General features: G+C 36.0%; 7 protein-coding genes across 9 annotated transcripts; 4 read left to right on the top strand and 3 right to left on the bottom strand.

Annotated features, from left to right (window-relative positions):
• The first annotated feature begins 204 nt into the window (after positions 1 to 204).
• On the top strand, positions 205 to 3,364 carry Tbc1d15-17 (TBC1 domain family member 15/17). 2 transcript variants are annotated; one of them, XM_088043765.1, is made up of 5 exons: positions 205 to 1,171; positions 1,718 to 1,974; positions 2,020 to 2,436; positions 2,483 to 2,797; positions 2,844 to 3,364. In XM_088043765.1, the coding sequence occupies exons 1-5, from the start codon at positions 517 to 519 to the stop codon at positions 3,081 to 3,083; spliced, it is 1,884 nt and encodes a 627-aa protein (XP_087899891.1). In that variant the 5' UTR covers positions 205 to 516; the 3' UTR covers positions 3,084 to 3,364. The 2 variants fall into 2 exon arrangements, with proteins under 2 accessions (XP_087899891.1, XP_087899892.1); XM_088043766.1 differs by having other exon boundaries at positions 1,727 to 1,974.
• Positions 3,365 to 4,343: 979 nt separating this feature from the next.
• On the top strand, positions 4,344 to 6,712 carry LOC148169480 (serine protease inhibitor 28Dc-like). Its single transcript, XM_088043818.1, has 4 exons — positions 4,344 to 4,435; positions 4,856 to 5,150; positions 5,202 to 5,661; positions 5,710 to 6,712. Exons 2-4 carry the CDS (start codon positions 4,856 to 4,858, stop codon positions 6,638 to 6,640), a joined length of 1,686 nt encoding a protein of 561 aa, XP_087899944.1. The 5' UTR covers positions 4,344 to 4,435; the 3' UTR covers positions 6,641 to 6,712.
• Positions 6,713 to 7,006: 294 nt separating this feature from the next.
• Positions 7,007 to 11,371, top strand: Mnn1 (menin 1). 2 transcript variants are annotated; one of them, XM_088044393.1, is made up of 4 exons: positions 7,007 to 7,948; positions 7,999 to 8,163; positions 8,566 to 9,089; positions 9,141 to 11,371. In XM_088044393.1, the coding sequence occupies exons 1-4, from the start codon at positions 7,098 to 7,100 to the stop codon at positions 9,449 to 9,451; spliced, it is 1,851 nt and encodes a 616-aa protein (XP_087900519.1). In that variant the 5' UTR covers positions 7,007 to 7,097; the 3' UTR covers positions 9,452 to 11,371. The 2 variants fall into 2 exon arrangements, with proteins under 2 accessions (XP_087900519.1, XP_087900518.1); XM_088044392.1 differs by having other exon boundaries at positions 8,566 to 11,371.
• Positions 11,372 to 11,403: 32 nt separating this feature from the next.
• On the bottom strand, positions 11,404 to 11,953 carry ND-B14.5B (NADH dehydrogenase (ubiquinone) B14.5 B subunit). The gene is made up of 3 exons (XM_088044397.1): positions 11,745 to 11,953; positions 11,545 to 11,688; positions 11,404 to 11,495 (listed from the first exon to the last, which is right to left on the bottom strand). The coding sequence occupies exons 1-3, from the start codon at positions 11,911 to 11,913 to the stop codon at positions 11,446 to 11,448; spliced, it is 363 nt and encodes a 120-aa protein (XP_087900523.1). The 5' UTR covers positions 11,914 to 11,953; the 3' UTR covers positions 11,404 to 11,445.
• Positions 11,954 to 12,040: 87 nt separating this feature from the next.
• Positions 12,041 to 13,234, top strand: LOC148169483 (coiled-coil domain-containing protein 134-like). Its single transcript, XM_088044396.1, has 2 exons — positions 12,041 to 12,223; positions 12,278 to 13,234. Exons 1-2 carry the CDS (start codon positions 12,142 to 12,144, stop codon positions 12,829 to 12,831), a joined length of 636 nt encoding a protein of 211 aa, XP_087900522.1. The 5' UTR covers positions 12,041 to 12,141; the 3' UTR covers positions 12,832 to 13,234.
• Positions 13,235 to 13,421: 187 nt separating this feature from the next.
• Positions 13,422 to 16,570, bottom strand: Cda4 (chitin deacetylase Cda4). Its single transcript, XM_088044394.1, has 7 exons — positions 16,385 to 16,570; positions 15,010 to 15,237; positions 14,829 to 14,956; positions 14,577 to 14,782; positions 14,232 to 14,527; positions 13,938 to 14,184; positions 13,422 to 13,886 (listed from the first exon to the last, which is right to left on the bottom strand). Exons 1-7 carry the CDS (start codon positions 16,542 to 16,544, stop codon positions 13,583 to 13,585), a joined length of 1,569 nt encoding a protein of 522 aa, XP_087900520.1. The 5' UTR covers positions 16,545 to 16,570; the 3' UTR covers positions 13,422 to 13,582.
• Positions 16,571 to 16,861: 291 nt separating this feature from the next.
• LOC148169485 (UDP-glucosyltransferase 2-like) lies at positions 16,862 to 21,170 on the bottom strand. Its single transcript, XM_088044395.1, has 7 exons — positions 21,107 to 21,170; positions 20,464 to 20,708; positions 20,000 to 20,419; positions 19,749 to 19,953; positions 19,471 to 19,702; positions 17,292 to 17,511; positions 16,862 to 17,245 (listed from the first exon to the last, which is right to left on the bottom strand). Exons 2-7 carry the CDS (start codon positions 20,655 to 20,657, stop codon positions 16,975 to 16,977), a joined length of 1,542 nt encoding a protein of 513 aa, XP_087900521.1. The 5' UTR covers positions 20,658 to 20,708; positions 21,107 to 21,170; the 3' UTR covers positions 16,862 to 16,974.
• Between the last annotated feature and the right edge of the window lie 2,153 nt (positions 21,171 to 23,323).

Genomic DNA, 23,323 nt, shown 5'->3' on the forward strand with positions numbered 1-23,323 from the left:
TACTTAAAAAAAAAATAAAAATCTTTGTTTTTTTCTGTTTGCAGAGGCTTAAAATTTCTTTTTTAATACGAATAATAAAAAATTAACAATTCTTCAAAAAGCATTCAGTTCACATTTCTCTGCGCCATCTAGCGCTGCATACTGGAACTATACCCCTAATCCAGCAGAGTTTTCTTCCAAACCGCTACAAATTTCTGCACTTCTGTCATTGTCAAATGTCAAAACAGTGTCAATTAAATGTCACAAACGTCAGTGCAGCCCACAAATGTTTGTTTTTATGGAATTTTAACTTTTTATCCGTTGTTTTCAGGCTTGATAACATCATTGTGATAAGTTATCGTTGATTTCAAATTACTTACAGATTTTCAAATCCTTACTAACTGCCCAACTGTGTATTAATTTTATTCGTGAAAGTGTCCGTTTGATAATTGTGAAAACAACGTGACCATGACTCTTTTTTATTCGTAATACATTGTTAATGATCATATGTGATTTCTAGTGCGCGATAGGTAAAACATGGGGGACAGTTTTGCTGAATGCATGGAGATTTTTACGCAAGATGGGGTCCAGCTGAAGTCAGCTCAAGCTACATACGTGAACTATTTGAACCTCGTTGGAACTTTGTATATCACGGAATACGCAAATTCTAATTGCAAGAGATGTTTAGAGTGGAAACCAAATGATGTAACTGTGGTGGATTCATCTTTTGATTTAGATGTACAAGAACAAGAATGGGCAGTTGTTAATACTGTTCAGAAAAGAACTAGAACTTTTAGTGAGAGTCAACCTCCTGATTCTACTAGTAGGCCTAAATTTATGAAAGTTAATTTCAACTCTATTAAGAGTTTTAAGATAGGCAGCAAAACTAGACAGTTGACTCTATTTGATGGTAAATCTGAAACAATTTGTTGCTTTATTTTTCAACATGGGAATTGTGACCATTTGGTTACTGTTCTAAGAGGCTTATTGAAGACTATCCCCGCTAAAAGAGACAAACATTTATTTATTGTTATTGATGGAGAAAATCCAGAAGCAGCTCAACTAAACATGTCTTTTGCTGAATTAAATATCTTCCAAGACAGTCCAACAACGTGGTGGAAAATTGTTAAGAATTTCCAAGATAGGCCTTACGAGACTGCGTTTGAGACCTTTGCCAAAGTTACAGACTATGGTAAGGAATAAGTAGAAAATCTAGTTTTAAGTGTGACTAACAAGGCGTTATTAAAGTAATTATGTTTTGTTTACGTTTCTTTTACTTCATTCTTAGGTCTTTGATCTTATGACTCATTCAATATACAGATAAAATTTTGATAAATAATACTTAGATACTCTACAACTAACTTAACTGAAATAATTCCTCAAACTGATAAAATGCTTTACGTGAGTAATCATAATTAATTACAACTAATTGCGCAATCTTTAGGCGTCTGCTGTCTTTAATTGAATTTACTTTGACGGAAGTTGAATAAAATTAATTTTTTTTCGTTGAAAATATCCTACATGCGTATTAAAAATAAGTTTGCCTAATAAAAATGCAATAAAAAGTGAAGGTCAACTCCGGATACACAAACACAATAATTGTACCGAAAATAAGCAACGATAATTTCACCTCCATTCCGTGGGGAAATTACAGTTTAAAAACTTTTCTCTAATCTTTAATTTTGAAAATGGGTCCCAGGTTGAAGCTACCCTCAGTTTTAATTTCTTTAAAAAACAGGCGGCTCAGTTTACAGAAGTCCAGATCAAAGAGATATCGACGACGACCAAAAAGAGCTCCTCCAAAGAAGTCTCACGGAATATGCAAGCACACACTCCCAAGGCGATTATGAAGTTATAGCTAAAGTTCCTGAACTCCCCGAACGCAAAGATTATCCGAGAGGTCGTCCTCTAAGCACGGAACAATGGAAAAATCTCCAAAATCACGAAGGTAAACTCGAAGACTTTGAGCAAATCAAATTAATGATATTCAGAGGGGTAAGTTGTCATCTTCTATGAAAGTATTCCAAACTGTTTGTTTAGGGAGTCGCTCCAAATTTGCGTTACGAAGTGTGGAAATATCTCTTGGATTATTTCCCGTGGAACAGCACTCAAGCTGAACGACAAAAGTTACTCTGTGACAAAAACGACGAATATTATAACATGAAACTGCAGTGGAAGAGGATGACGAAGGTACAAGAAGACAACTTTTCTGATTATCGAGAACGGAAGAATTTGATTGAAAAAGATGTCAATAGGACAGACAGGACGTTGGATTTTTACGCCGGTGACAATAATCCTAATATTAAGTTGCTCTATGATATACTCATGACCTATGTTATGTACAATTTTGATCTGGGTTACGTTCAGGGTATGAGTGATTTATTATCACCCATTTTACACCTCCTAAGGAACGAAGTGGACGCATTCTGGTGCTTTGTAGGATTTATGAATAAAATTGTAAGAAACACTTATCAACTCCCAGTCACTACAATTCTGCTTTTAGCTCAATAACTTTGACGTCGATCAAGCCGGAATGAAAGAACAGTTACAAAACCTCCACACTTTGTTGGGTTTTATCGAGCCCCAACTCGTAAACTACTTGGATAAACACGACTCGGGCAACATGTTCTTCTGTTTTCGATGGTTATTGGTTTGGTTTAAAAGAGAGTTGAGCTACGAAGATGTAATGCGACTGTGGGAAGTTTTATGGACGGGATTACCTTGCGAAAACTTTCATTTGCTCGTTTGCGTCGCAATTTTAGAAACCGAGAAGAAAGCATTGATGGAAAACGAATACGGTTTTACTGAGATATTAAAAGTAGGTATTGTTTAACCAAAACGATGACTACATTTTTTGTTTACAGCATATTAATGAACTTTGCGGGAAAATCGATGTCTCAGCAATGCTTGACAAAGCCGAAGGTATTTTCCATCAAATCAAAGAAGCTGATCATTTAACTGACAATATTCGCGTCATCCTCGGACTTCCTCTTGTGGGAACACAGAATCCGTCGCCTGAAGAAGTTATTAGCATAAGTCCTGATAGTCCTGACGAAGATCCTTATGAACAAGTCTATGATACTATGCAACATATTGTCACCTAGGCTATGATTCTAGATTAAGTATTTATATTTTTGTAGGTTTGCTAGTTGTGTGCATCTCTAGTGTTTTACAATAAGCTCACATCATTATAACAGCTTGATTTTTCGAATTTATTTAAGTGTTTAGAACGAATTCTGTTGTGTACAAGAGAAAGTTTAACGTTGATCCTCTTTTATATTTTATTCTTTGCTACGTCAGATTTATTGCCTTTAACAATAATTATGTGGCGCATGTATTGTGTATGTAATTTTGAACATAGTCAGATTAAATATTTTTTACATCACTTCTGTTTCATTCCATGCAGATTTCTTTGGGAAAAACCCGGAAAAGACAGCCATGTATTTTTAAACTTCCTAAAATGTTTTATTATCAACAATAACTCAATAATCCATTGATTTTCCCAGCGTCACCATCGTCTTTTGTATACAAATTTTGGCCTTCGATTATCTCGTGTCTGACGAAATTGATTGGTGTCGCGCGGTTTTTTCGCGGTCATGAATAAGCAGGAAAACTGAATGGGAAGTTTAAATGATAAACAAATTGAGATTCCTTTGCTGGATAAATTAAAATGCACAGAAAAACAGCTTTATTGTGGTAAAATAACATCAATTCTATTATGTCGTCACTAATTCTGATGAATCATCATGCAGAAAAAGCGATGTTTGTTGTAAAACAACTCCTGACAATCAGATAATAGAGGAGAAATCAATTTAGAACATAAAAATCGTTTTTTGTTCTCGGAATTATTATAATTGCTCATTATTACTGTCGGAAATTCTATTGTGCCGATTACCTGTTTATAAAAATCTCTCTTTTGTCGCTTTTCCGGACGACATTGTTAAACAGTTAAACTCTTCGTACTTCCGATGGATGTTGAGGCCAAAACCGGTCCACATCAGCGCGATTTTTACCTTTACAAAAATATTGACATACTTAGGGAGGAGCTTCTATCCCACATTTTCCTACAACTATAATTAAAATCCGATATCTCCACAACATTGACCTATAATATCTCTTGAAAATAGAGGACCTGAAAAAATCCCAAGGCAGTGAAGCAGTCCTAAAAATTCTCTTCTTGTGATCACTGTTATTCTGTTTAGCATAACGAAATAGCTGTCTTGTTCGGGTCTTCTGGTTTGAATAAATGGCAGGCTGAAGTGGGGACAGAAGGTCAGCTTGTTGCACATGGATTCATTTCCAATCAGTTTCAGAGTATTACAGGTTGTGTGACAGTGTTGTTTGGTTCTCAGACTTGGCTTTTGTAAAGAAATTTTAATATTCATCAATCATGTGTTAATTTAGAAGTACAGTTTATCCAGGGTCATCCAGTGGGGTCTTAAGAACACGAGTCAAGGTTTGTTTCGGTTCAACATACCTACCTAGGCATAATTCGCGACAAATAGGCCAAAGAAGAAACTTTTTTAAAACGTTGCGTAAAAACCAATTCGTCATTTTTTCTTAAACTGCTAATTGTAAATGTAAATATTTTGGCGTACGTAATAATTAGTATTAATGGGATTTGAAATCCCATGAAGATTTGAAATCCCATTAACTCAAAGTGGGACCGAGTTTAGTAATTTCCTGAACAAAATATGAAAACCTCTCTCGATATTTAAATCACGTCAAATTAAAGTCATTACTTACAATGGCAAATCATATTTATTTATAATAAAATTACTTCCTCGCAGCTATTGCAACATCCGCAACGTGCTGAAAATTACTCTTAATTTCCCATGTTCCGTTACAAAATATTTTCTCATTTTTCTCTTTCTAGATGTGGTACCATCAAATAGTTCTGATTTTAACAATTATCCCGATTTTCCACTCCCAGTTGTATTACCCAGATGAAAACAGTGGTGGATATTCCCAAATTGCAGCTGCACCAGCTGCTGCATCGACAATACCAGTCAACCTAACACAACTGAGAGGAACATCAGTTTATGAAGAGTACATTGATAAAATCATAGCCTCGGGAATACTTCAGCTCACTTTAGATGTTCAAAAATCTCTTATTGCGTCCGCACCGAACGGCTACGATAGTATTGTCTATTCTCCTGTTAACATAGCTGGTATTTTTTTTCTAGTATTAATTAACAGAGTGTTCTGAAATCTTTTTATAGGAGCTTTGGCTTTGGTTTTACTGGGATCAAATGGAAAAACCTTTCAGGAGATTTCAACTTTCATGGGTTTAGCCACCGGGATCGACATCCAAAGTAAATCGCAGTTGGTTCACGAGCAATTTGGAAGACTCTTAGAAAAGTTACAATCAACCTCAGGGTTTGATGGTCGTGAAGTGAAATTCGCGACTGCTGTTTTTGTCCAAAATAATTATCCTATTAGACAAATCTACAAGAACACGGCGGAGGCGGTTTACTACAGCGAAGTGTTGAATGTTGATTTTCAGAGTAACCCAGGATCTGCTCAACAGATAATCAACGCGTGGGTCTCTGAAAGAACCAAAGGAAAAATCACTGATATTTTGGCTGATGCCCCGTCTCCTGAGACCAAAGTGATTTTGGCAAGTGCAATGTATTTTAAAGTGGAGTGGGAGAAACCATTCTTTGACGGAACAACCAAAAGGTTTGTCTCTCATTGTTGCGATTTCCAAAATAACTGTTGACTTTTCAGAAAACCTTTTTTCACCAATGGAAGAAACACCAAGAGCGATGTTATGGTTGAAATGATGTCAAATGGAGGAGTATTTCCTTACTACAAAGATCGAATTCTTAACTGCGAAATCATTGGTTTTCCGTACAAAGGTAACCAGACCACAATGTATGTCGTGATTCCTCACAACTCCAACCAAGAGAAACTGAAAGAACTAGAATCTAGTCTTAATAAAACAGAAATGGAACGTTTAGTAAGCAGCGTGAAGTACACTGGAGCTATCATTCTTTTCCCAAAAATGCACCTTTCCACGACAATCGATCTAAAGAAAACCCTTGAATCACTGGGGGTAAAGTCTCTTTTCAACCCCTTGCAATCAAACTTAGCTCTCCTTTCCCCCGGGACTGGCGCCACTACAGAAAACCCCCTCGTTGGCGAATCTCTACAAAACCCCATTTCTGTGTCTAGCACTGGAAACGACGTCATCATCTTTAGCAGAAATAGAGAACCAGTCAACTGTACGCAAATTTTCGATCCAACGAGCAGTGTTAACACTTGTGAAGAAGTTGTTAATAGCACTGATGCGCAACAGAAGGTGACTTACAAGAAGTTCGGAAATAAAGTGGGAAGAAGGATTGATATGAAGATTACTCCTAGAATTTCAGAGACTTTGGATAATATCAGACAGTATATGAACCAACAGGAAAATACAGAGAAGTTTGAAAATCCAGGATTGTACGCTGATAACGTCATTCATAAGGTTTACATGGACATTACCGAGTCAGGAACAGAAGCAGCAGCAGCCACGTCCGTGAGTTTGTCAAGAGATGGAGGACGGGTTACAGTGAGGGTTGATGTTCCTTTTTTCTTCTTTATCATGCATGAAGAAACGAAGACACCGCTCTTCTGGGGGTCTGTCAATACCCCGACTCCTAATTATAGGAACGGATAATGCAAGCGCAATGTTTGTCAGACATTCGACTGCAATGCCGAATTGAAATATAGTAGTTTCTTTAAACTGGAATTTGTGTATATTTACTCATCTGTTTGGTTTCAATTTTCCATGAGAATTAACATTCTAGTCCGAATGTGTACGAAACATTGTGAACATTCTTCAGATAACAAAAACGCATTGCTAATAGTTGTACCTTTATATTTACGATTGTGATAAACTTCTATATTTTCTACCGACTATGTACCTATTTATTTTATTAATGTAAAAGATGTAATAAATTGACCGAAAAAAAATTGAATTGAATTTCCCGCTATCGTGCGTTCGTGTCCGATCGGTTATAATCGTATAAATCTGTTCTTTGACATTTGACAGTTACTCAATTAATTGTTTTTATGTTGGTAATAGCCGCTTGGCTTTTTAATTTAACAAGTGACAGAAAATGTAAAGCATCGACATGGCGGGTTTTCGGGAAATAGACAAAGCATTATTTCCAATAAAGAACATAACATCAGTCATCCAACTTTTCAAGAATCAATTAGAAGACGCTTGCGAGCCGGATTTGGCTTTACTGTCGATCGTCGCGGGTGCTGTCGAGAACTCGTTGACATGCCGGTCAAACACGGATTTGCAGGTGTGCGAACCCGTCGAAGCCACAAGTCTCCCAGTTCTGGAGTTCCACACCATCGAGACCCTCTACAGTCAGTTCCAGAATATTATGAAAAGTGCCGTCGAACCCAATAAAGGCTTCAAATCGTACGCCACGAGGGAACTCGTCAAGAAAGTTTCAGACGTAGTATGGAATTCTTTAACACGCAGTTATTACAAAGACAGGGCTCATCTGCAGAGTCTATACAGTTATTTGACAGGAAGTAAACTGGATTGCTTTGGAGTCGCGTTTGCTGTTGTCGCCGGTTGCCAGACGTTGGGATATGCTGATGTGCATTTAGCATTGTCTGAAGACCATGCGTGGGTGGTTTTCGGAGAACGGGGCTCGGAGACTGCGGAAGTCACATGGCATGGTAAAGGTAATGAAGATAAAAGGGGCCAAGAGATAGGGAAGGGTATCTCAGCTAGGTCTTGGTTATATGTAAACAACAAACCAGTGATATGTACAAGGCATATGGAAGTTGCAGCTTTAGTTTCTGCTATTAATCCTTCTTTGAATGCAACACATGATGCGTTTGAGGTTGCTTTATTACAACAAGAGTTGTTGTGGCTTTTGTATGACTTGGGACATTTAAAGAAGTATCCCATGGCTATTGGGAATCTTGGGGATTTGGAGGAAATTGCTCCAAAGGAGGGGAGGTAAGACCAATCTCCACATTTACAACAAAATATTTATACATTTTTTTTAGGACACCTTGCAGTGTCTTATTTGAAGAGGCCATATCGTCTGCACGTACCTATTATAATAATCAACATGTTTATCCTTATACTTATCAGGGAGGTTACTTTTACCGTAACAAAATGTACAAAGAAGCGTTTGAGAGCTGGGCGAACGCCAGTGACGTTATTAGAATGTAAGTAGCATTTGCATCGCGAAAATTGACACACCTTTTCAATGCGCATTGATAAATCGCTTATATCATATTTATAAATAATTTTTCAAAACAAGTTTTTTATATCTTTACAATCTAATTGATTTTATTGTTTACGTGCTTATCGTACTCCTAATTCATCAATTACGTCAATACATTTTTGAAATTAATTTGTCGCCTAGCTTCTGAACTGAGTAGGGTTTTTGCGGTACAAAAAAGCCCCCAAAAACATCCCGTTAGTTCAATTGGGGGCTTCTATACAATGATGAAAGAAACAACCTCGTAATTATGGGTATTTAGTTATGTGTTTAAAGCCCATTGGGGCAAGGAACAATTGAACTTTAAATATCGGCGCTCCCTCGTTTTGATTTAGTCTCTTTGCAGGTATAATTATTCGCGGGACGACGAAGAAATTTATAAGGAATTCCTAGAAATAGCAAACGAACTAATACCTCATATAATGAAAGTGGAAAGCTCAGGTTTCAGTGCAAATACCATCCTGAAAAAGCCTGAATGCTTCGCGAATTTGCTCCGATTTTACGACGGGATATGTCAATGGGAAGAGGGCAGTGCCACCCCCGTCCTCCACATCGGATGGGCTAAACCTCTAGTAAACACGATATCGAAATTTGACGCCGAAGTCCGAGCCCAAGTTGATATAGTTTGTGGTAAAGCCGAAAACGACACACATAAGCGTTCCAATGGGGGCTACTTCAACAACAATAATTACGAAAAAGAGAACGGTACCAGCGACAATGACATTCTGTCTTCGCTTAGTTCGAAGGCAGTAAAAGATGATCAATCGACCTCAAATTTCCATCCGAGTATTGAAGCGTTGACCGCCGCTTGCTCGGAGAAAATTCTTAATCCGGAGTATTTGCTGCAAGGTGATGGTTCTCCCTTTGTGGGTAAGTTATCAATTCTCCCCGAATCTCCAGTATCTAACAAGAGAAATTTAGGAGGCGACGAAGCAGTCCCTTTGGGAAAGGAAAACGGCAAGCCCAGCACTTCTAAGCAAGAAATCGAAGAAAAGAAGGAGGAAGTTATCCCGGAAGTGAAGGAGAAAGAAGAACCCTGTGAAAATAAACGACCGACAATCATTCTTCACAGTCAGAAAATGAAAGAACTCAAGGATCTTCTGCTGGCAGAAAAACTGAATACTCACGCGATATCTCTTCATCTAACGGCGCAATCTCAAGTACAAGTGGGTAAAAGAGGTAAAAGTGATTCTGATGGTGGTATTAGACCTAAGAGGGCTCGACGAGAATAATTTTTTTAATCGATACAGTACTTAAGTAGTAATGCAGGGCATTATAATTTAAATGCAATATCATCAGTGGCGTTCAAGGGGGTTTACGTCCGAATTTTTTTATAAGCACGCGCAGGGATATTGGCGGGGTGAATTAAATAGAATCCTAGCATAAACAACGTAACTAAAAATAGATCTGCTATCGCACTATTCTAGTTTCTTTTCAGTAGCATGTATGGCATGTTTTTTAGACATATTACTGGCATCATTGTACATAAAACGTTTGTATCCCTCCAGTTTGACCCTGTGGGTGTTTTATCCACGCTTTTCGGCCTGATAGACGAAATCCTCTCGGAGACAAAATTCTCTATAACTGACGATTTGTTGGTAGCTTGCCATTTGATCTGTATTTGCACATATGATAAAAGAAAATCAGTATTATGTTGAACAGAACTGATAATTCTCATAATTTATTAAACATAACGTTAAGTCTCCCGACATAATTTTCATAGCATTAGGATATTGCAATTAATTTACGTTTATTCTATGAATGCCTCATTTACTTATAGAGTAGTACACAAAATGGTAATTTTGTGCCAGCCAAGTTTTGAGCTATTCTAATGAAATGCCATTTTGTCCGCTACAAAATGTGATTGCACTAAGTACCCTCCCGCTTCACGCTTGTTCTTGTTCATATTTTAATTGCACGTTAGTTATCTTCTAGTTAGTTGTTAGGTTATTGTTAAACATTCCTCTCGTGATTAGATCACAAACTAGTATTTTTTCGGTTGTTAATGCATTTTATGCATCTAAATGTTTTATTGTGGTATTTATTGTGTATTTTATTAAGTGTTGTTTGTAAGTTATTTTCAACGCCAAGCTCCTCTCTCTATATTCACAATAATTTTAATACAATCACGCCTAAACTGACTTTGATAGTTAGATGACCGCGCATATTTTAAGGCTGTTTTTGGGGTTAATATGTATTTGCCGCTACCTCCCCGTTAATTTTAGCACCATATTTGTGCAATCAAGTCTACAAAATCGGCAACATGATCTGCACTGATTTTTATAGTAAGGTGGAATATCTAAGCCGGTTTTTCGTATGCAGATCGTGCAATTGAGTGTATTAAATAAATCATGTTGCCGACTTTCGCATTATTCCATTGTTGGGTCAATGATTTGCGCTTGCAATAGGACAGTTTTGATTTCTCTTAATTAGATTGTGAAGTAACCTTAGAAAATCAACTTATAGAATCATCTTTCTTGTTTAGGAATAAGATAAATTTAGTGAGTAGCTTAAAAAGCTAATTTTATTTTTGTATTCGGTATTATAGTGAAACTGAGAAATGGTACAATAATATTGAGATTCATGAGAAATTTTACAATCGCGAAACAGAACGGTTTAAAGCGATGACACAAGGGCGCTAGTATACTATCTCGTTCGTTTTAGTTTGTCTTAAAGTGTTGCCAAAAACTTGATTCAGTAGCAGTGTTTTCACGATTCTGTTTCTTTTTAGTTTACATAATTCAGGTCTAGTTTTAAGCGAATTTATTTAATATTTTAATTGGACTTTAACATGTACCACAGCAAAATTAACTTATTGTAGTCTGTGATGAATTAAGGGTGACTAATGTATTTATTGATTAATGTATTTTGTAGAAATAGAGGTATTATTGATACATGTATTTTTCTAACCAAAAGTAAATTTATCAGATTCTTCCATTTTGTTTGTTAATGTTGAATTATATGAAGTCTAACTTTGAAGTTTGGAAATGATTGTATAAGTATTGTTATATTTTGTAGGCTTTTCTCAATACAAATAAACAATGTACAACATCACATCTTAGAGTAACTCTGATTATTTACAATGTATACAATTTAGGAGTTAAATACTTGTATTTTCGCCCACAATTATTAATAAATGAAATGCATACTTACACTCATTTTTCCTTCCTGAATAACACACGCAATATATTAACAATTTATTTATCTTACTACTACAAAGAGAAATTTAACGAATTGGCACCCAAGATTCGAGAACTTCGCCGTATTTCTTTCGTGCTAAAACATGCAAGATTAATCCAAACTGCAGCCCCCACACTCAACTTACCAAAATCAGGAAAATCCTCAGGATGCAATTGAATGTAATGTCTATAGACAGCGTCTCTTTGCGCTAAATAATTTTCCCTGTAAGTGTCAAGCCATGTGCCGAATTTTACACCTATTGCTGTTATCACAACATGGCTCTGAATTCCTGAAACCCCAAGTTATATAAGCTGTCACAAAGTTGAGGTTATGTCATCCACAAACCGCTCATCACTGGTCTCCTCAACGTCCAATTCGTCATTACGACACTAATAAAACCAAGGGAACCACAGATTACGGGGCCCCACACCTGATTTATAACGGGGGGCTCATGGCTTCCATCATTTGTCAGTAATTCAAGGGGAGAATTCGCAAGTTTGGGTCCAGTCGCCATTGTTCTTTTTTCGATCCTGGCCACATCCTGGCTGATAAAACAGGTTTTTAAATTTTATTGACCTGAGAGAAGTACATGGGCGGAGATTATTTTACACTAGAATTACTACTGAAGGTGACGTAACCAGTGTACTTTTAAAATAACGTGGTTTGCGACTCGGCTTATGTGTGTATCGTGGACCAAATTCAAATTATAAAATTTTATCTATATAGGTTATGTAGAAACGAAATGAGAATTTTAATTGTTTTAATTTCGTTTTTTCTCGGTATTTTTGTTCAAGCAAACGAGCCCGAGCTGGCGGAACAATTATGTAATTATTGTTGTAGCTCTAAATTGTTTGTTATGAACGTAACGATTTTTTCAGATAAAAAACTTTTTCGTCGACAACGAGCCGAACAATTGGAAGCCATTAAAAGCTTCCAGAAAATCTCCAACTATGAAAAACAGTATTCAATGATCATGCTTATGGCTGAAAAAGTATTCACTGTAATTCAGGACAGCAGAGCGACAATCGAAGCCTCACCATACATCCCTGGTGTGTCTGACTTCCCTGTAGATGATAGAATTAAAGATGCCTTATCGAATATTTTAGAGAATACCGCGTTATTTTCGGAAGTAATTTTAAGATTCCCAGACATATCAATATCAGTATTAAAGACCAACAATAACTGGGATGTTTTATTGCAATGGAGCATCGCATTTTGCAATCAAGTCAGGTATCTTCTAGACAATAGTACAATTAAAGCCTTGTCTTTAGCTAGTCAGGAACTCAATCATGTTGAGAGGAATCCAAACTATGTTAATCCTTATAGAAAACAAGGACCTCAGTTAAAACCTGAGGAAGCCACTACCAAGAACAAAAAGAAAAAAAAGGAAATTAAAAAAGGGCCACGTTTATCTAGTCATTTAGAACTTTAGCCAGAATAAGACTGCATGCATGCACGAATGCGGATTTTGTTGATTTGAGTTGCTGGTATGCTAAAGGCTGTTGCGTAATTTTATAGGCAATAATGAATTTACATATTCATAAGCGCTTTTTACTAGGAAATGAGACTAATTTGTGTATTGACACGTCTACACTGTCTGATTCAGGTGTGTCTGAAATACATGCACTTTAATAAGACTTGCATGTATTTCAATCATACCTTTTCCTATTACCGATACGATGAATTTTGCTCAAACTATTTTGCTTGTGCTGATCACGTTATTGTCTACAAGATAAAAAAAAATGTGGTCGGAAATTCTAAGGACAATTAGTTTTTAGATTTTACACCATTTATTGTGCACAAACAATAACAATACCACAGTAATTAATATAATTGATTTTGTTGAATTAATTTAGAAGATTTGTTAAGAAAACATTGTTACTACAATAAATATTATAAGTCAATTGAAAAACTTCCTTTTATACTCATTTTTGGGCGCATTCACCATTTTGACCATCATTTTTGTGTAAATACTCATTTATAAACCTCAGCTTTGAGCGACATGAAATTAGAACTGAATGATTTTCGGATAACAATAATTTATTATTTTTTAAAAACAACAATACAAAATTTTTACACGTGGCTTATGTTGAAGTACACTAACATAAATATAATAGTCAACTTCATTGACATTACCTATTTAATTTAAAACACTTTGGAAGGTAGTAACTACCAGTATTGTACTATTTTCTAACGTTGTCAGGAACATAGTTGTCTTTTCCTGGAATCCCTGACCCTTCCGCGTCACCCAGCCATGGATACTGATTTGGACAATCATTGCAAGTTTCCAAATACCTCGTATCCGTGAAATTTAAATCTGGAGTTTTGAAATTAAGAGCGCACTTATTGGAAGTTTTGCATTTTTTGGGTGGCAAATTCGCTTTGTTTCTACATGCCCAGCCTTCGTAGTTGTTTAGTTCTTTGAGGGTTTTTGGGTCGGTCATCCAGGTTAGAGCTTGGGTTCCTGTGACGAACCAAACATCCGGCCTAAAACCATTTCTTTACTTACAAAATCTCTCTTTTAGATTGCATACTCACAGTGTCACCGCCCAGTCCAAAAACTTCTGAAGTCCCTGTTCGAGTTCTCGTATTGAGAACCAGTTAGTATGGAACGGCATCATGTATGGAGCTCTGTTTTGCTCGTAGTGTCTGTTGAAATCTTCTTGTAACCATTCCAAGACGTCATTTGCGTCGTGATTGTGCAAAACGCACTGATCTAGATAAGGGCAGTGTCCACCTTCATACCCTTCGATGAAGTGGGCATTTAGAGGTATTTCCCAAACGCCTAAAATCCAATTTTGAAATCGATTTTTTTACGACTGGGAAACAAACCTGGGAATGATTTTGTTGGGCAACTTCCAGATTTGCACTCGTGTGGAATTTTATAATCGAGCGTGTAGGGCCACACTGGGACCGGCAACGGAGGCACTCCAATAGAACTGTCGTAAATGTACCCAAAATCTTCGAGAACTTTGTACTGGGCGTTGCGGCCAGGCTTCAAGAACGGTGCTCTCATTCCGACGACTTCGCTCTTCGAAATATTGGAAAAGTGTCGTAAAATTTCCCTCATTCCAATCATTTCTCCTACCCACTCTTCGTAACCTTTGTCTTGGAGACCCATTTGCAAACTTTAGAATTGAAAACTAGTGTGACTTCTTAATTACAACACCAACTTACGAAATCGTCTCGGTCCCCATTTCGTGTCCTTCATTGGCTAGTCCTTGGATCATTTGGTAGTTGCTGTACTCGTGCGAAATGAAGAAGGTACCTTTAATGTCGCAACCATTGGGATTTTGCCGCTTTTTATTGAAAACCTTCCGGTAATGATCGTAGTTGTTTAGGTTAATGGCACCGTCGAAAGTGAGAAGAATCATTTGCGGCGTCTGAAATTACATCATTAGTCTGAATAGGTGTAAAATAGAAACGCACATCTTCCGGGTCTAGTCCACCTGGAATAATAGTTCCATCTTTGGAGCAGAAGCAGTAAGGAAGATCACAATCCCCAGTGTTACACTTTGGGGCTAAATCAGTCGGAGGCTCTGTCACAGGAGCCGGAGCTGAACGCAAACACTTTTTCTCATTGAATTTTTAGATTAGTTTCTGTACTCACTTGACGCAATTGGCCCGCAGCGCGCTTCGTTCTTAAACGTGCAGAACTTGCTGATGTCGTCGAAGTACAACCCCGACGGGCACCTGTTCAAGTAGGGGTAACCATCCACGCACTGGTAGAATCTCCTACACGTCGCTGGGTCGGCGAAATTACCGTTCCCAACCCCTTGCGGACATTCAAACTCTTCTTGTTTCTTATCATCTTTGGCTTTCCTGTCCTGGCTTTTAACTGCAAAGATCTATAGATGACGAAGTCGGAATTTCATGCTCGTAATCAAATCTGCTTTCTACTGTTTTAACTGTAAAAATGCGGTCATTCTTTCAGGTCATCTTCAATGGATACCATGAATAGGAAAGTGTATAGTACGCTCCATATTATGCTGTAAAAGTTGGCTTTCGTACGCGTAAAGTTCAAGTTCACTTTTACCAAACACGATAGGAACATTTTCGCTCATCGAAGGTTAAAGTAAACACTTTTCTTTTGTACGAGAAATTCTGGGTCGCATAACTGGGCGGTTACCTAAGACATGATTTTCTTACAAGAAAATGTCCATCCAACTGTTTTCAGAATTTTGCGCTCGGTTACATAAATACCCATAAAGATAACGTTTTTAATGGCTATGACCACAAATTTTCATGTAATTTACTTTCGTTTTCTTCGTCGCTAATTAGGAAACCATGTAACAGTTCAGAAAAAATCACGAAAGCGCAAATGAAAGTTAAATTTTGTCTGCGAAACATAAATCTTCTTCCGATTACAGAGTTTTCTTTCACCGATAGAATTTACAATTTTAGAAAATGACGCGGAAGTAGACGAAACAAGTTATAAAATTCGCGGAAATTTTGAGAATTTTTGTTATATTTGCACGGTTTGTGGTGCGTGGCGCGACCAGTCAACCTTGTATGGTACTGACATTTCAGAAGCGACAAGGAAGTAGAAAATAGCAAAAATACAAACAAATATCGAAAGCGGAGGATCCAACACATGCCATCATTACTTTCTACTTTAACCTCGATTTTCTGAGACTAAAATAATAACCTTACGTTGTCAAGGCCTTTTTTTAAATTGCAACGAAAAGTGAAACCATAAATGCCCGCGATGCGTTGCTTTATTTTGTGGCCTTCAAGAAGTCAATGCAACTGGAAAAGTACTTCGAAGAATTCATCAAAACGACTTTGTCTTTAATGTTACGCGCCTTGATTTTATTCAAAATAACTGTGAATTCATAAGACACATTCTTTGCATTCTAATTTGCGATTCGAAAAAGAGGCATAGTTAAGGTGCAACAAACACCAAGATCTGGACAAATTATGTGACAATTCACTTTCACGTTCGATAATTGCAGAACTCCAGTTTGCGGTTTTACTAAACTCACCTAAATCTGGACTAAAACACAGTACACTGAACACTACAAATATGCCCCACGAGTTTCGCAGGATGTTTGCCATTTTTCCTGCTGCACAATACCTACACGAACTGACCGCAACAGTGTTGACGACTGCACTTTCCTCTTCTTGTGCCTTCCTGCTGGTCATTCATTGGCTATACTACTTTCTTTGCCATAACCATTAGGTCAAGGAGATATACCGGTTTTACAAATTTTAGATGTGTGCAGGATTAGTCAAAATTTTCAAACGGTGGGAGACTTTATCAGCACTCTTTTGCTTAAATTAAGAAGTAATTAGTGGAAATATGCAAGGGCAAGATTCCAAAGAATGATGAGATTTGAATAAGTCCACGGTTAAGTAACATGCAAATAACACAGGAAATTGTCGACGTTGTAAATAAGCGAAAACGGGAGCGAATGGAGCTTTGGAAGGACTTATTTCATAACGACTCTATTAACATTGGGTGAGAAAAAAATCAATCTATTTCAATAACGTTTAAGTGAGTGTTACTCAAAGAACTTGACTCGTTTTGTAAAACGAATAATGTGGGATTCTAAAAACGTTTATTGTTTCTTCATCAATCAGTCTTCTTTTTTTCTTGGGTCAGTTGCAAAACGGCTTTTAAAGCGACGACTGCAAGGACCCCAAAAGCTGCACAAATAACAAGAAATACCGCCGCCACATCTACTAAAAAGTATTGATACCAGGGCAAGTCAGCTCCAACACTTCTCAACTGAGGAGCTCCTTTATGTCTTAACACATACTCAACCCAATAAACTGCAGTGTCCAAAGGAGACATTGGTCGATCTTTGAATTCTTTTGAAACTCGTTCTGAATTTTTCTTGTAACTGAAAAGATAGTTCGTACATTATAGTCGAAATCAATCAAACTTACGATGGATCCTCTAGTAATGTTTTTGCAGCAGTTAAAATAGTTTCTTTGTTGATGTCTTTGTATTCAACCTTGATTGCGAGACCTAACTTTTCCGCAGCTTTGATGTTGTTAACTTGATCGGCGAAAAGAGGGATGCCTAAGCGCGGTACGCCGCAATAGATCGCTTCTTGGGAACCCATCAAACCCCCATGGGAAACAAAGAGTTTTACGTTGGGGTGACCTGGAAACACTCTTCATAAAATACCGAGATAATTTCGGTACCTGAGAAGCGTAAGGGTCTATCTCCAATTTTTGTGAAAAATGAGTTAAATAATGTTTTTTATTACTCTTTACAACTTCTTTAAGATAGAGAAAAATAATCCCCATTTGATGAAAAAGTAACGATTTTAGGTTTCTTTAAGGAATTAAGTACCACATCATGATAGAAGCATAAAGAACTAACTCCTTACAGGTCTACTTTTCGAGGTGATTTTGTTACTCAACTGTATAAGCAAGTATATTATTTGGGAATACTAAAGAAGAATTAAAGTCCATTAAAATTTTCATTGTAAGAACAAAAAAAGTCACCAATTTTTTAATTCAATTTCTTAATTTTTTATGCGATTTTAACGACAATTGTGGAGATTATCACTCCCGACTGCCTTATTAAGAGTGTCGATTTAGAAAAATTTAGACCGGAAAAGAGAATTTTTAGAAATTTTGGTTTCGAGGAGCAAAGCAAAATTTTTGTTTTTTGGCCAAAAAAATGTGATAAATTTTTAACGACCTGTAAGTTCTTCATTTTTAATGCCACTATAACCAAATTTGTGGAGTTTATAAGTCTTGACTGTCTTATTAAGAGTACCGGTTTAGAAAAATTTAGACCAAAAAGGAGAAGATTTAGAAATTTTTATTTGGACAACTGTGGAAATGTCAATTTTTTTCAACACTGTAAATTCGTTATTTTTAGCGCGACAGGAACGAAATTGTGCATGTTGTTTTTTTTTGTTTGTTTTAGTAATACATATCACTAATTTGCAAAAATTTAGATCAAAAAGTCGAATTTTTAGAAATTAAATTAATTAAATGCCATTAAGTGCTATCCATTTTTTTAAGAGTAAGTAATTTCTTTATTTTTTATGTGATTTTAACGAAATTTGTGGAGATTATCAATCACTCTTGACTGTCTTATTTAAAGTGCCGATTTACAAACATTTAGAGCGAAAAGGAGAATTTGTAGAAATTTTTATTTCGAGCAGCTAAAAAACCCGCTTTAATTTCAACATTTTTGGTGTCACAAGAACGAAATTTGTGGGAGTTTTTTTAAGGTTAATAGTTCATAGAAGTTGCTGAATTTGGGTTAATTTTAAAATACCTTCGTTAGCCATTATTTCTAATAACGTATTACCTTTTTTTTTCAACATTATTTAACATGTTTTAACATTGTTAATTTTTTTTGAAAGTTTCTGTTACTAAGTGGGAGTTAAATCCAAATAATCTAATTTTTCTTAGAAGCATGAACAACCAGGTGTAAAAATATGCTAAAATAGTATATTAAAGAACGTGTTTTATAATGGCCAATTTGGTGCACGAGTTCCTGGCGATTTTAATACAAGTCCTTTATACTATTTTTTCGAATTTGCACCCTTTTTTTAATAAAAAATTTAAATTTTTCAATTCTAAGACTTTTCGTTTTACACGATTGGTAATGGTTTTGTAACCACGACTTGCCACTTGATTTTCAAATTCAATTTCAAATTTGACATTTATTGAGTTTCATTATCACTGAATTTTGACTTTAACGTAACGTAACCTCACAGCCAGTATTCACATCTATTATATTGAGGTACAATTATTGTTGGCCGCAAAGGACAATTCAATTATACTGATACATTTTTTATTCACGCAGCAATTTAGTAAACACACGAAACAGGTGACAGCCAGATTAATTAGTTCTGCCAATTCTTAAAAAACAAAATTTTCTACTTTGAGTTCTGGACCTATTAAAGCGGCAAATTCGAAAAAAAATATTTTTGAATCAAAGATTACGATTATTATCACCAATAACTCGCAATTCGCTCTTAAATTGCATATTTGAAAAGAGATTTTTTAGAATACCTGTTTTGGTTATTTTCTCGAAACTATAATTTATGGAGATAAACCCTTATGCTTCTGAAGTACCTACCGATTTAATACGTACATAGAATGTCAGTTTGAGGCATCCACTTTTCAAAATGGATATTCCTGGGGATGTTCAGTCCTTCAGGGAACCTCTCTCTGGTTGCTTTCCAGAGAATTTTATAAGGTAACTCTGCAAAAGCATCGAACATTCCTTGGAGTTTGTCATAGTCGAAAGTTTCTGTGAGAATCATCGAGCCCATCGTCAGAAAAATGACGCCTTTGGTGTTGGTGGTTACCAAGTCTTCGAAATACTGAAGTTTCGTTATTCTAGAGTTCATGGAAATGTTAGTGTCTCACCTTTTTTAAAGGTTTGGGCTCGTGGATGTGAAGACCCCCAACTTCAATGAAGTTAGGCACTGTTGGTCGAGCATGAGAGATGCTAAGATGACTGTTTACAAGGATAAGACTCGTGTTTAGAGCTAAATGTTCTATGGGGGGCAACTCGGCACCGAAATATTCTCTACTAACTTCGTTTGTCTCTTTACGAGTGAAACGATAATACCTTCAAAACTACAATAGAAACTATCGTTGATTTGAAACGTACTTACAGAAACTTAGACATCAACAACGAAACTGTGTTTTCTATCCTCTCGTACAACGTCATTCTAGCAGAAGACGAGACGAAATAATTAGGAATGTAAGAAGGATTATCAGGATTTCCTATCCTATCTCCAGCCCATGGTAACGCAATGCTACTAATTAAAGAAATGGTTGGAGCTTTGAATAAGTGCCCAAATCCCAACATGCAATCAGAGCCAAAAATCTCGGTAATCACCAAATCGTACTTTTTCGTCGTTTTTTTCAAGTCTTGCATAACAGTGGTGTTAAAAGTGACCGCGCACACGTTGACTCCCATAATTTTGGTCATGAAATGAACCATATCGTAATGAGAGAAACCATCAAAGACATTAATGGAGAGATTGTTAACCAAAATGGGCAAGCTGCCCACAAGACTCAGTTCATGATACCTAAAACAGAAAATTGCACACTTATTGCGAATCTTAACTGATACCTTGGTGGTAGCTCCTTCGATGGAAAATGCGTTACAACATCCACTTCATGACCAACTTCAGCTAGACGCTTTAAAAGACGTTCGAACATCACATAGTGACTTCTTCCAGGTAGAGGAAATACACCGAGAATGTTTGCTGAATTTGCGAAGGATGCAGCTCCGATAAAGATGAAAAGATTCACTAAATTTTTCATCACTTAAGGTTTGGTGATCTGCTCAACTCTACGTGGTCCATACAACTACAGCTTATAAAATCATGTACTTTTCCTTAATAATTGTTAACAAGTTGCGTGTTGTGTCAACTGTTATTAATTGAAACATAAGACTTATTTGAAGATGACAAAGCATATTCATTAGTATTCTAAGCATTTTAAAAAAATATACGTTGTACTTGGCAATCATTCCTTCCATGCTTGTAATTTCTACAGAAAAAAACGTGCAATCAAAAACACATTACTTCAATTCGAAAATTAGAGGTACACGTAATTAGCGGAATAGAATTGTTAAATAAAAATCTGAGAAAACTGAAAATATCCCCCTTTACCAAAAGATAAAATTTATGCAATTACTTAATATGCTTTTTTAAAGTAATATTGACTTTAGACAGTTAATTAGCACCATTAAATTTTTTGTCATTGATTACCTCCACAAATTCCAAGAAGCCGAGAAGTATATTTTACCTACAATTAGACACTATATTTTTAATTGTCGTCTCACAAAATCTCCACTGAAGAAAGTGTATTTTTTAAAATACCCATTTAACACTGAAGTTTTAAAATATTATACATATGTATTATTATTATTATTAATTATATACCTTATTATAATAATTATTACTTCATAAAATGGTAAAAATGAGTATGCAGTACAGAAATACAATAAGGTAAGTTGGGGTAAGATGGAACGTAATTAAGGCACTAGTTGAGAATTACAGTAGAACCTCGATTATCCGGGTGCGGATTAATTGTGCAAGGGTGTTCGTTCGGTTATTCGTGCCTCGATAATCCGTGCATTACAAAAAACGCACAAATCGAAGACCAACTTCTTCGTATTTTTGCTTCCAATATTAAAAAAGTTGAAATCTGGAATTTCACGAGTAACAGTTGGTGTAGTTTAATGAAATTTAAGTCAGTGCAGAGAGCAAAAACAAAATTATGAGTTAAAATTTTTGTTTTTGAATAGTAGTATTCGCAAACATTAAGAAAAATGCTTGAAACAAATTCTTTTGCAATTAAATCCTTCATAATTAAGGTAACTGAAAACTCAAGTGGCAGAGAAAATTTTGGAACCAAAAAAGAAATAAATGAAAGTACCAGATTTTTTTACTATAAAATAGTTACTTTTATGTAATATGTCTAATAAAAGTTGATTGTTTCAATTTTCCTTCAATATTTCAAATTGTTATTGTTAAGATGTTGATAAATTTTGTTGAAGTTTTTATACAGGGCTAGTCACGAGAATATTACTTCTGAAAATTATATTTCCGCAACCCAAAATACTAATGTCCTGTACTACTCGATACTGCCAGAATTAGAAATAAAATGCTGAATCCACGATTGCTTTGGGGTGGTCAATGTCACTTTGAGATTATTTATTTAAATTTCGTCTTTATTCTTAATTCCGCTCCACAAGAGCTCCATTAGTTCAGTAGTACCTCTATTAATCTGTCCTATACCGAAGCTGTAAGTGCCCGACCAATAATTTTTCTCCTTAACAAGCATGATGTTAGGTTGAGTTGAAAAACTCGTCACAATGTCTTATTCAAATGATGAGAAAACTGTCAATATTCTCATCTACGGAGAATGCTGTGACTGCTGCGGACCTTTATCGTAAAGATATCCACATCGAAACTGAACTGGGTTGTCTATGGACACTCACGAAACCTCCATTTCCGTAATTGTCAAAGTGACACTGTCAAAGCCTAAGCAATCGTGGATTCAGCATTCCATTTCTGATTCGGGTTGTATCAAGTGACTCAAGACATTAGTATTTTGGGTTGCAAAAAAATCATTTTCAGAAGTAATCTTCTCGTGATTAGCCCTGTATATTTTGATTAAAAAAACGTTCCAAATAATTATGTTGCATGTGCATGTTTTTCGATTGTAGGCTCCGGTCCCGAGAAGCACGAATAATCGAGGTTGTACTGTATTATCAATATGTGTTGAAGAGAAATATGGATGAATTTTAACTAAAATGAAGGAATTATGTATACAAAGGTTACTTAAGTTGAACCTACTTATTTATACAGATGTCCCAGAGCGCTTGCACTTACTTTTAACGTAAAATTCTCCATCAAAATATGAGATAATTTTCGTATTGTACAATGTTTAGGCCCTTACAGTTTTTTAGTTACCAGCACTTTAATAAGTTGGCCAATCACAGCTCATAAGTCACTTTTGCAACGTTACCTACAAATATTTTTTCTTAAATTGCACGTAGATGTGCTGTGAATTGTTAAGTTTAAATGTAACTTTTTGATGGAAAACTTCCCCTTCAAAGGAAGTGCGAGCATTCTTGGGTACCTTTTTAAATCCAATTTGAAGAGAATGAATAAAGGAACAACGTTTTTGAACTAGCCCTTTAGGAAAGGGAGATACGAATGAACCTGACAACAGTATTTTTTCATGATCAAATATGGGACTGGATTGAATTCCAAATTCTGAATTCATTCGAATCATAATAATTCATAAAATACAACCAGTCTCGTTCTAAGTTTATTTGTGACAAAAAACTTAAAATTTACATGTTTGCGCTTATGTTTATAATTATCACATTATTGTTTTTTTTCATCTTTTAGAGTATTTTGTGTACTTAGTAGTAGGTACGTAGTAGGTAGATATAGGGACCTGCTTTTAAACAA

This window comes from Gnatocerus cornutus, chromosome 8, assembly GCF_029298725.1.
Source record: "Gnatocerus cornutus isolate USDA-ARS CGAHR chromosome 8, icGnaCorn1.1, whole genome shotgun sequence".
Lineage (NCBI taxonomy): Eukaryota > Metazoa > Arthropoda > Insecta > Coleoptera > Tenebrionidae > Gnatocerus > Gnatocerus cornutus.

What these genes read in the sequence shown, in the direction of transcription:
- Tbc1d15-17 (XM_088043765.1), top strand. Translation starts at nt 517, where the DNA reads ATGGGGGACAGTTTTGCTGAATGCATGGAGATTTTTACGCAAGATGGG. An exon ending in AATTAATGATATTCAGAGGG is followed by an intron (nt 1,975 to 2,019) that starts GTAAGTTGTCAT and finishes CTGTTTGTTTAG; the next exon opens with GGAGTCGCTCCAAATTTGCG. An exon ending in TAGGATTTATGAATAAAATT is followed by an intron (nt 2,437 to 2,482) that starts GTAAGAAACACT and finishes TTCTGCTTTTAG; the next exon opens with CTCAATAACTTTGACGTCGA.
- LOC148169480 (XM_088043818.1), top strand. Translation starts at nt 4,856, where the DNA reads ATGTGGTACCATCAAATAGTTCTGATTTTAACAATTATCCCGATTTTC. An exon ending in TTCTCCTGTTAACATAGCTG is followed by an intron (nt 5,151 to 5,201) that starts GTATTTTTTTTC and finishes ATCTTTTTATAG; the next exon opens with GAGCTTTGGCTTTGGTTTTA. An exon ending in TTTGACGGAACAACCAAAAG is followed by an intron (nt 5,662 to 5,709) that starts GTTTGTCTCTCA and finishes TTGACTTTTCAG; the next exon opens with AAAACCTTTTTTCACCAATG.
- Mnn1 (XM_088044392.1), top strand. Translation starts at nt 7,098, where the DNA reads ATGGCGGGTTTTCGGGAAATAGACAAAGCATTATTTCCAATAAAGAAC. An exon ending in ATTGCTCCAAAGGAGGGGAG is followed by an intron (nt 7,949 to 7,998) that starts GTAAGACCAATC and finishes CATTTTTTTTAG; the next exon opens with GACACCTTGCAGTGTCTTAT. An exon ending in GCCAGTGACGTTATTAGAAT is followed by an intron (nt 8,164 to 8,565) that starts GTAAGTAGCATT and finishes GTCTCTTTGCAG; the next exon opens with GTATAATTATTCGCGGGACG.
- ND-B14.5B (XM_088044397.1), bottom strand. Translation starts at nt 11,913, where the DNA reads ATGGCGACTGGACCCAAACTTGCGAATTCTCCCCTTGAATTACTGACA. An exon ending in GAGGAGACCAGTGATGAGCG is followed by an intron (nt 11,689 to 11,744) that starts GTTTGTGGATGA and finishes TTGGGGTTTCAG; the next exon opens with GAATTCAGAGCCATGTTGTG. An exon ending in TGAGGATTTTCCTGATTTTG is followed by an intron (nt 11,496 to 11,544) that starts GTAAGTTGAGTG and finishes TGCATGTTTTAG; the next exon opens with CACGAAAGAAATACGGCGAA.
- LOC148169483 (XM_088044396.1), top strand. Translation starts at nt 12,142, where the DNA reads ATGAGAATTTTAATTGTTTTAATTTCGTTTTTTCTCGGTATTTTTGTT. An exon ending in CGAGCTGGCGGAACAATTAT is followed by an intron (nt 12,224 to 12,277) that starts GTAATTATTGTT and finishes CGATTTTTTCAG; the next exon opens with ATAAAAAACTTTTTCGTCGA.
- Cda4 (XM_088044394.1), bottom strand. Translation starts at nt 16,544, where the DNA reads ATGACCAGCAGGAAGGCACAAGAAGAGGAAAGTGCAGTCGTCAACACT. An exon ending in GTGTTTTAGTCCAGATTTAG is followed by an intron (nt 15,238 to 16,384) that starts GTGAGTTTAGTA and finishes AGATCTTTGCAG; the next exon opens with TTAAAAGCCAGGACAGGAAA. An exon ending in CTGCGGGCCAATTGCGTCAA is followed by an intron (nt 14,957 to 15,009) that starts GTGAGTACAGAA and finishes GTTTGCGTTCAG; the next exon opens with CTCCGGCTCCTGTGACAGAG.
- LOC148169485 (XM_088044395.1), bottom strand. Translation starts at nt 20,657, where the DNA reads ATGAAAAATTTAGTGAATCTTTTCATCTTTATCGGAGCTGCATCCTTC. An exon ending in TCGAAGGAGCTACCACCAAG is followed by an intron (nt 20,420 to 20,463) that starts GTATCAGTTAAG and finishes TTTCTGTTTTAG; the next exon opens with GTATCATGAACTGAGTCTTG. An exon ending in TTGTTGATGTCTAAGTTTCT is followed by an intron (nt 19,954 to 19,999) that starts GTAAGTACGTTT and finishes GTAGTTTTGAAG; the next exon opens with GTATTATCGTTTCACTCGTA.